General features: G+C 52.0%; 1 protein-coding gene across 1 annotated transcript; it reads left to right on the top strand.

Moving 5' to 3' along the window:
• Positions 1-1,257: 1,257 nt before the first annotated feature.
• LOC122393647 lies at positions 1,258-10,355 on the top strand. The gene is made up of 6 exons (XM_043389865.1): positions 1,258-1,385; positions 3,820-4,072; positions 4,454-4,581; positions 5,024-5,269; positions 5,712-6,270; positions 6,860-10,355. The coding sequence occupies exons 2-6, from the start codon at positions 3,896-3,898 to the stop codon at positions 9,989-9,991; spliced, it is 4,242 nt and encodes a 1,413-aa protein (XP_043245800.1). The 5' UTR covers positions 1,258-1,385; positions 3,820-3,895; the 3' UTR covers positions 9,992-10,355.
• The last annotated feature ends 59 nt before the right edge of the window (positions 10,356-10,414 follow it).

Below are 10,414 nucleotides of genomic sequence, written 5' to 3'. Positions count from 1 at the left end.
AGGTCAGGTCATTGACCTTTGGTGACCTCGGTTCACTTTTTCGAGTTTGACATGTTTCTAGGCCAGTTTTTCGACCTGAATTCGAATTTGGCAACCACATGAACGTTTACAAAGTAGTTTTGGTGCCTTCGTAACATGTTACGAGGCTGTCAGAGGCGGTTGACACCCACTACAAATACCCGGCAGGACCTCTACTGGTTGACCTGACCTGACCTGACCCGACCTGGCCTAAATGAATGAAGACATCATCTGTGATCAAAACTAGCATGATATTTGTGATCAGCACCCCGAAAAACCCCATGGCAGCCACACTACGACGTTCTAACAGGTCCTGATTTTCCCGTTTTTTGGGTCATTGACCTGACCTGGAAGGTCAACCGATGACCTAGGACCTTAAAATTGGGTATCACCGGCTTCCTCTCGTCACGGGCAACACGCTCGTTTTTTCCGCGAAGCTCTAGCTTGATCAGGAGCGAAACGGCAAGGGGTTATACCTTATACGTTCGCGGCTGGAAAAGCACCAATACGGGCGAGGGTCAAGTTGAAAGTATTAATTTGGTTCAAAACGGTGATGTAGATAAGTTAGTTATTTAAATCTAAATATCCTATGACGAGAGCGATGGACATTTTTGGTATGCAGTGTTATCCATTGAAAACAGGTCAAAGCTATTGAGTTTTTAATTTAGTGGTCGCCGCTTGCTAAGCATGCGGCATACACGCCGCACATAACCGCCAATGCCGCAACGCAGCTTAGATTTCGAAGTAAGCATTTAGTCTCACCCGTTATGATGCCTTGCATTTGGCAATGCGCACGCAGCTGCTGCGCAAACCAAGCGCAAAACAGTAATTTCAATCAGGGCTTCAATCAAGTTCTTTTTTGTTCCTGCTTCTGTTTGCTTTGCCTATAAATAGGTTTTTCTTTAAAGATAATTATTTTTTTCAATTTCTAGTCAAATTTGCAAAATAAGCGAAATTTAAGTACAAATATTAACTTTGCTACCTTTCCCTGCACCAAGTTGGGACAGTTCCCAAAATACGTACAAAATAACTTATATGGCCCATATGGCCTTGCAAAATACCTATTTGCGGTTTATTTTCAGCGGTGTGTAATTCATTCAGCCCAAACATCGCATCAATATAAAGCGATGACCTTGCATAATATCAGAATTGTGTATTGTTCTAATTTCCTCTGTGGCTAAGTCTAAGTTATGCTGCGTTTTAGTTTGCAGAATCTTGCAGTGTTTTTATTCCATCGCTGCGGCGTGATGGCGCCCCCCACTGTTCTGCGGAAGCTTGTTTTTTTGTTAGTTATTTTCTTAGTTGTTTTGTTTTTGTGTTGGATTTAAGTTGTAATGCTTTGGTGGTCAATTTGAAAATTTACTAAGGTACCTATGCTACAATTTCTATATATGAGCTGGTCAACCTTTACTGCGCTGTCTAATTGCAATGGTTAGGCTGGGTTTGGGGTGGGGGAGGCTATGAGCAAAAAATGTTAGACTAAGAAGTTCGGTATAAGTAAGCCTGGTGTCCCAGGAAGATGCCAGATACCGTTGTAGGTGTAGGTTTGTAGGTTTGTATGGTAGATTTGTAGGTTTGTAGGGTAGGTTGTAGGTTTGTAGGTTGTAGGTTTCAGGTTTGGGTATCGGTAACCCTGGCATCACCGGTAGTGTTTTCGCTCAAGGTTAAGGTTTCCTGTATTAGGACGCCGTGCCAAGCCGAAGCATGCTGTGACTTCACTGGGTAAGAGAAGATAGCGTACCACGCTATCAGTATCGACTGAGACTATAGACTCCGGCAGACTCAAACTGACTCGACCGACTCAAATCGATTCAGATCAACTCAGACCGACTCAAACTGACTCAGACTGACTCAACCGACTCAAATCGATTCTGATCCACTCAAATCGATTCAGATCGACTCAGACTGACCCAGAATGACTCAGACAGACTCAGGCAGATTCAAACGGATTTAGATCAACTCAGACCGACTCAGATAGACTCAGAATGACTCAAATTGACTCAGCAGACCGAATTTACAACTGACTCAAATCAATTCTGATCGACTCAGACCGACACAGAATGACTCGGACAGACTCAGGCAGACTAACCAACTCAGGCAGACTCAAACTGACTCAGGCAGACTCAGACCGATTCAGATTGACTCAGACTGACTCAGATAGACTCAGCACGACTCAAACTGATTCAGACCGACTCACTGGCTCAAATCGATTTCGATCAACTCAGACAGACTCAGAATGACTCAGACAGACTCCGACAGACTCAAACCGACTCAGACGGATTCAGGTCTGATGATTCAGGTCAAACCGATGGGTCTGTCTGAGTCGGTCTAAATCGGCTTAGTCGATTGAGTCAGTTTGAGTCTGCCTGAGTATGTCTGAGTCGTTCTGAGTCGATCGGTATCGGTTTGAGTCGGTCGAGTCAGTTAGAGTCTGCCTGAGTCTGTTTGAGTCGATCAGAATCAATTTGAGTCGGTTGAGTCGGTCTGAGTCAGTTTGAGTCGTTCTGAGTCTATCTGAGTCGGTCTGAGTCGATCTAAATCGGTCTGAGTCTGCCTGAGTCGGTTTGAGTCTGCCTGAGTCGGTTTGAGTCGTGCTGAGTCTGTTTGAGTCGATCGGAATCGATTTGAGTCGGTTGAGTCGGTCTGAGTCAGTTTAAGTCGTTCTGAGTCTATCTGAGTCGGTCTGAGTCGATCTAAATCGGTCTGAGTCTGCCTGAGTCGGTTTGAGTTCGCCTGAGTCTGTCTGAAACATTCTGAGTTTGTCTGAGTTGATCAGAGTTTGATTTGAGTCTGCCTGAGTCGGTTTGAGTCGTGTTGAGTCTGTTTGAGTCGATCGGAATCGATTTGAGTCGGTTGAGTCAGTCTGAGTCAGTTTGAGCCGTTCTGAGTCTATCTGAGTCGGTCTGAGTCGATCTAAATTGGTCCGAGTCTGCCTGAGTCAGTTTGAGTCCGCCTGAGTCTGTCTGAAACATTCGGAGTTTGTCTGAGTTGATCAGAATCGATTTGAGTCGGTCGAGTCAGTTTGAGTCTGCCTGAGTCGGTCTGAGTCTATAGTCTCAGTCGATACTGATAGCGTGGTACGTTATCTTCTCTTACCCAGTGACAAGCAGGTATAGTCCAGAGTTTGCTTCAACGTTCCATGCTCTACGTACTAACTGAGCTACAATACGAACTTAACAAGTTAATATTTCCCTAAGCTGGCATGTGGACGTGACTGCTGCATACCTAGGTACCCATAGCTATGACAATTTGTATGACAATATGTAACTGTAAATGATATGGTTTATCCTCCCCTTCCCCCCAACCATCTGCTGGGTACCGGCAGGTTTCACTCAGTTGATATCCAAAAAGCATTGTTGTCCACTGGGCTAGGCCCTTTCGGCCAAATGAGCGTTGATATCACTGCAGGGCTGCAGGATGTTGACAGGAGATGAGCTGGGGGATAGATTGATCTGTTCGACTTTTAACGCCGTCTTTTTTGCCGAGTCACCTGTTGAAACTGGCAAAATCAAAAACAAAATCTAGAATCCGGCGGGGTACGCCTTCGCAGTCAAAACAATAAATGACTGGAACAGTCTCCCCACCGAAGTGTTGAATTCTGTACAAAAAGTATGTACAAAAAAAGTTGTGTCTTTATGAACACCGCACCGAGCTCCTTCTTTATTCCGGACACCGAGTTGAGTACAACTCCAGGCCGCAAGGAGTTTTAACAGATCGAGGTCTCCAGTTCTTGTGGCCTTGAACACCCAGTCAGCATAGGCGTGTGATGACATACTATGACAGTTTGGTGCGTGTGTTCAGTGTTTCAGGCCGCGGCTCGCCTCCTCCAGTGATCGGAGAGCGCTGGTGACCGCTGCCGTCGGACCGCGCCGCTGCCATGGCGTGCTCAAGAGGCAGGCAGGGCTCGACGTCCATCCGTATCGTCTCGGATATGGCCGACAAGCCAATCCGCGTGGACAACTGGGGCAACTTCCTGGCGCAGCGTATCGAGGCGCTCTACGACAAACAGGAGCACTGTGACCTGACACTGCGCTTTCCTCACGCCGACCTCAAGGTAGGGCTGACCAGGACGCCGTGGGTGAATGCAATTTTGATATGACATGTGTCCGTTGTGTATTGTGGTTAAAAAAAAAAAAAGACATTGTTTGTAGTAATGTATTGATGAAATTAACGCCTTCGTTCAATGCTCGTCTGATGATAAATGCATTTCCTGGAACAGGTTCAACTTCCAAAATATTGGTGATATTGGGATGACCTGAGTATTGTTTTTAGAAATAACCTACGGCGATCTCAGACTGTGTGTTTTCAGACTTAGAGCCTGGTCACTGGTCAGACCATTGTAGGCCATTTCGCACAGACAAATAGCGTTAGACCGACCCAGACCAGACCGAGCACTGAACAGTCCCCTCATCACTTTGTCTCTCGCTGTTGGCAGGCACACAGTCTAATTCTGCACGCCTGCACGCCGTTTTTCACCAATCTTCTCAAGGGAAAGACGTCCGGGCCGAAGATTTTGAAAATGCCGCCCCAGATCAGCTCTACTGCCATGGGTATCATCCTCAAGTAAGTTGAAATGAGGTTGCCTATGTTTATACATTGTGAGACCGTTAATCATTTCGTCCGTTTCGGAGATGAATGTCTTATTTTGATCTGGAGGATGTTACGTTTCAGAGGTCATGACTCAGAAAAGTTTTATTTACATTTCAAAAGTACCTACACATTTTATATTGGCTGTATCTCATTTATTGATAGGCGAAGGCGACTTGACCCGATTGTGATAGATGAATTTTGTATGTCGCCTTAATTAGGATAATGATGCTGAATTTCCTCCCCAACACGTTTTACGTGTTACTCAAAACATTGCCTTGAGCAGTTAATGATCCTGTGATTGATGTTTTGTTGGGCGAACGTTTTGTAGGCTTTGCTGACTATATAAAAGTCGCATTGGGAGACGCCATTGACTGCCGCAGCCGTTCTGACGCACCGGCTCACCCCCTGACACCAGGTTCGTGTACACGGGCCGTCTGGATGCGCCGTTCAGCGTGGACATGCTGTACAGCACGGCCAAGCTGCTGAAGCTGCAGATCCTGATCCGGCTGCTGGAGGCGCAGATGAGCAGCGCCGAGGCGTCCGTATCGGCCGGCCTGAAGACGCGCCGCGGCCGTCCGCCGCTCGGCTATCACCAGCCGCGCAGCCCTGGACAGAAAAGCCCCGGATACCAGACCAACTCGCAGCTGGCTGCCAGCCGCAGGTCAGTTTATTCATACGCACCAGGTCTCACAGACTTGGAATCGATTTTCTTTGTTACTCACTAAGCTTATGTCATGATGCTCATGGGAAAAAATCCATTTTGGCTCGATCCCCATTTTTTGGTTCTTGTTTGCTCTCCTTGTTTTGGAGATGTTTGTACATTCTTTTTCGAAGTCGTCCCGGAGGTTAGTAGCGGGCTTACTAGTAAAAAAAAGAACGATCACAATGAAGATAATCCCTTGTGCTTGACACCGACAGGTAGGTTAAAGCTAAATCATCCTTCCCTTTAATAATGAGTCTTAATGACATTTGTCTTGTGTTTGATCCAGCTCCACCTATCTGCCAGTGTAGTGCACATGGCATTGGCTATATCCACGTATTGTGGTCTGGCCATGCGTGCTTGTGTGATGCTGACGGTGGTACATACGCCGTCTGTTGTGCAGAATTATCCGTGCGGCGGAGCCCCCCGAGGACGCGCGGCCCTCGCGGTTCGAGATGCCGGAGTCGGACGATCTGGGCGGACTGGGCCTGCCCGATCCGACCCTGATGCGGCCCAAGGTGGAGCCGCTGCCGGAGCCGGCCGGTAGCGGGGACGCCATGTTCGAGTACCTACGCCAGACGCCGGTGAAGCGCCCGGTGGCTGCGCCGGCGGCGGACAGCGCGCCGCCCAAGCGGCCCAAATTGGAGCCGGCCGAGCCTGCCGAGCAGACGGTGGACGACCCGCGGGAGGACGAGCGCGAGTACTACGAGCAGCAGCGGGAGCGGGCGCGGCTGGTGGAGGGCGGCGGCGCGCAGCCGGCCGAGCCGACCACGCCCAGCCGGCCGCGGCCCATCCTCAAACAGGAGCCGACGCCGTCGACGGGCAGCGGCAAGAAGCGCGTCCAGTTCTCGGAGAGCTCTCAGCTGACGCTGACCGTGCAGGACATGGGCGACACGTCCGAACTGGTCAGCCAGCTGCTCAAACAGCACCCGGAGCTGCTGCAGGGCGGCCAGAGCGTCAAGGTCAGTCCGCCGCTCGGCGCTCTGACAAGGCGTACCAATTCCTTGCAGCATTGAAATTAGAAAAGTAAATAAACTGCGAGACTGTGAAAAAGTGTCGTGATGATGATGATGCAAGGCCCATTTAAGGTTTATTTTAGTGTTGGTAATAGTGCTGTCATGTGTACCCTCTTTTACACGATAAGCTATTTATATATGCCTACATTCGCTGAGCAACGTATCAGTCCTCCAGCTGCATGTATTTCAATTAGAAAAGTATCGATTAATTATCAATTTATCCATAGATAAGATGAACCATGTTAACATATGAATCATGAAACATGAATCATGAATCATGATAACATAACATGATTCATGTTATCTATGATTATCCTATTTGTTTAGTCATCGTTTGATGCACCTTGTAAGGTTATGCCACCCTAGTCTTGTTAAATCTACTACATATTTTAATGCTTCTATTTCTCCTGCAAACGTTTTTCACGGCTAACACCGTTTTTGCGAGAATTGTAAAGAGGCAACCAGGGCTGACTAAAATATCTTTCCATGCGGTGTTCATGTCGGTATTTTCAATCAGCTTGTGTTTGTTCGGCAGGTTCGTCTGGTGACGCAGACGGGACCCGGCTCCCCGACTCACACCGAGTTCATGGTGGTGAAACAGCAGGAGCAGGACCAGGAGCAGGCCGCCGTCGCCATCGAGCCATCCGAGTCGCTGGAGACGCCGCTCTCCTGTTCGCTGTGCGCCCGGCGCGGCAAACAAGTCGACTTCTGGTGGGCCGACCAGATGGCCAAACACTTCCAGGAGGAACATAGTGACGAGTCGGTCATCGACCTCAACACGCTCTCCTGCACGGCCTGCGTGCAGGCCGGCGATCCCATCGACTTCGCCACCGTCATGGACTACTTCGCCCACCTGCGCGACGTGCACGACACGCGCGGCGTCCGCAGCGCCGGCTCCTGTCACCTGTGCGGCTTCTCGGCCACCAAAAAACTCCAGCTGATCTACCACGAGTACACCAAGCACGGCATCCCGCCGCCTCGCTTCATCACCTTCCCAAAGTGTGACCGATGCGATTTCGAGGCCATCAGCGACTCGGAGATGGCGAGACATCGCCAGCGGAGACACAAAATCGGCAAGGAGTACAAGTGTAAGGAGTGCGGTGTTGTGTATCAAAGCCTGAACTTGCTGGAGGGTCACATGCGTACAAACGCTTGCCGTCAGGGAGTGGAACCCAAGCGCAAGTTCGACTGGAAGTGTGAGCTGTGCGGTATGTCATTCTCGCGCAGTTACAACCTGAAGGGGCACATGCGCTCGGTTCACAAAGTGGTGTCCACGGTTGCGGACCGTCGCCGCAGCCAGCCGCCGGATAAGCCGGACGCCGCCCTGCGACCGGAGGCGACTATATCGCTCCCTGCCTCCTTAGACCCGAGCTCTGAGGCAGAGAGCATGTCGACAGTTGCCAACAGCGTGGCCACCTCTCTGAGTCTGGCCGTGGACGGCGAGTACATGACGCTGCCGGCCGGTATAGTGCCCGTCGAGGACGAGAACGGCGTGATCTCGTACATCGCGCTGCAGCCGGCCGAGGGCCACGGCGCCGGCGCCGGCACGGTGGTCTCAGACGGCACCGTGCTGGAGGTGACCGAGTACACGGTGCCGGTCACCGCCGTGAGCGGCGGAGGGGCGGCCAGCGTGGACGCCGGGTCGGGCGCTGTCCGTGTGGCGCCGGCGGCCGGAGACCCCGGGCCCGGCGCCTCAGCGGGCGAAACGGTGCTGCCAGACCTGCAGCAAATCGACCCGCCGCAGACGACTGAGTCCCAGATGGGGCACACGCTGGTGTCACCTCAGAGAACCAAGTCGGGTGCCCAGCTCGGCTCTCGGGCCACTGCATCGCCGCGCCGCTCGGCCGCACACAGCCCCGGCGTGGGCTCGTCGCGCATATCGGTGTCGAGTTCACAGGTGACCGTCTCGGAACTGGACGAGCCGGCCTCTATCCTGCCGCACCTTCCCGGCGAGACGCTACCGACGGTGGTATCGCAGGCGTACGGGCAGCCGGTGAGCCTGGCGCAGCTGCGGCACGGCCAGTTCGTCATGACCGACCACCTGCCGCCGGGTCACGTGATCGTCTCGGAGCTGGCCAGCGGCCAGGAGGTGATCGTGGCCGACATGTCGCACAGTCAGCTGTACGAGCTGCAGCAGTCGCACGGTGAACAGCTGATCGCCCAGCCGATGGAGCTGTCCGCCGTCGAACACGATGACGCGGCGGCGCAGCAGCTGCCCAGTCAGGACGGCCTGCTGTCGCAGCCGGTCGACCAGACGCCGCACCATGTCGTCGTGTCACAGGCCGGTGGCGTCAACGAAGCGAGTATCCATAAAGTTGATGTGGAGGATGCAGACTGCCAACAGAGTACGGGCGACGACGGTACACGCCAAGAAGAGGAGGTTGTGGCGCCGGACCTATCCCATTCTGACGAGTTTATCGGACCTGATTCAGTACCTGAGGAAAATATGGAGAACTCCGCCATGTCGGCTGTCAATGAGGTGGATGATTCCGTAACTACTGAAGATGTCGGTCAATCTAATACAGTTGCCACCGAAGAGGGCGACATGACCATCCAGCATGATCAGGACGCTGATGCTGCGCCGGTCATCAGTGGTGACATCGCTGAGGAGAATGTCATCATTGGTGACGCCGGCGAAGAGGTCTCTGTTTCCGAGGACCGCGCCGGTTTGGTTGTAGAGGAGTCCATGGTCGACTGTGACCAGGACTCCCAGGAGCATTCACAAATAGACGACAGTGTGGTCAACTCTACACACGAAGAGACGGTCGTCTCCCAGACACATGCAGATTCAGAGGTAGACATGAGTGTGGCCCACTTCCCTGCCACCGAAGAGATCACTGTTTCGGAGGAGAAGAGAACTGATGCAGAGATGGATGAAAGTGTGGCCAACTGTGCTCCCGGCGAAGGAATAAGCGTTTCTGAAGAACCTGTCGAATATTCACAAATAAACGAAAGCGTGGCCCACTACCCTGCCAACAAAGAGGTGCCCGCTTCCAGTGAACAGAGATCGGAAGAAACTGTGTTAGAGATAGAAAATAGCTTCATCCACTCTGATCTGGGAGATGAGACGACCGTTTCGCAGGGACACATGTGCGATGAAGTGGATGAAAGCGTGGCCCACTACCCTGCCGAAAAAGAGCTGCCCGCCTCCAACGAAGAGAGATCAGAAGAGACCGAGTTAGAGATTGAGGACAGCCTCATCCACTCTGATCTCGGAGATGAGACAGCCGTTTCTGAGAGACACATGGGTCATGGAGTGGACGAAAGCGTGGCCCACTACCCTGCCGAAAAACAGGAGGCTGCTTCCAACGATCAGAGATCAGAAGAGACAGTGTTAGAGGTAGAGGACAGCTTCATGCAATCTAATCTCGGTGATGAGACGACCGTTTCGGAAGGACACCTGGGTCATGAGGTGGACGAAAGCGTGGCCCATTACCCGGCAGGCGACGAGACTGTTGTGTCGGACCAACCAGCCGGCGAGCCGGAGTGTGTCGACGCTCAGAGGACTGCCGGAGCCGCCTCGCAAGGTGGGCAGCCGGGGGGCGGTACTGTACAGGCGTTGGAGGGGACTGGGGGTGCGGGCGGGGCGGGGGAGGCGGCAGTGGTACCGGACGCTGCCGCCGAGGTCGGACAGGCGGCCGACGAGGCGTCACCGGACGCCGTTTAGTGTGTGCTCGCCCGCTGTTGGACTGTCTGTTCTCCAGTGCAGTGGTGCTGGAGGTGGTACTATCGGTGGAAGTGGTGCTCGCGCGCGCAGCAAGGCACAGCTGGGCGACATGCGAGCTGCCATTGTCCAGACCTTCGCCGTTTCATGTTCATCAAAATCGGTTTCATTTATCCAGCAGCAGCTGTTCGCATACACAGTTTTTGACGGGCTTGGATTGTAATGCATTGTATTGTGACATCTGAGTTTACACGGTGGTCGTTTTAGTAGACGCTTTCATATAACCTTGTTATTAGGGCGCCCCAAGGCAACCAACCATCCCCTTACCAGACCGATGCTTTGATAGATATAGTTCATATATAGAAAATCGTTGTTTTCTACTTGGATGCAGTTGAAGCTGGTTGAAGTCCCGTTCACCCATGTATT

This window comes from Amphibalanus amphitrite, unplaced genomic scaffold (genome assembly GCF_019059575.1).
Source record: "Amphibalanus amphitrite isolate SeventyFive unplaced genomic scaffold, NRLGWU_Aamphi_draft 000546F_arrow, whole genome shotgun sequence".
Lineage (NCBI taxonomy): Eukaryota > Metazoa > Arthropoda > Thecostraca > Balanomorpha > Balanidae > Amphibalanus > Amphibalanus amphitrite.
This window is presented reverse-complemented; position numbering and strand designations above follow the sequence as displayed.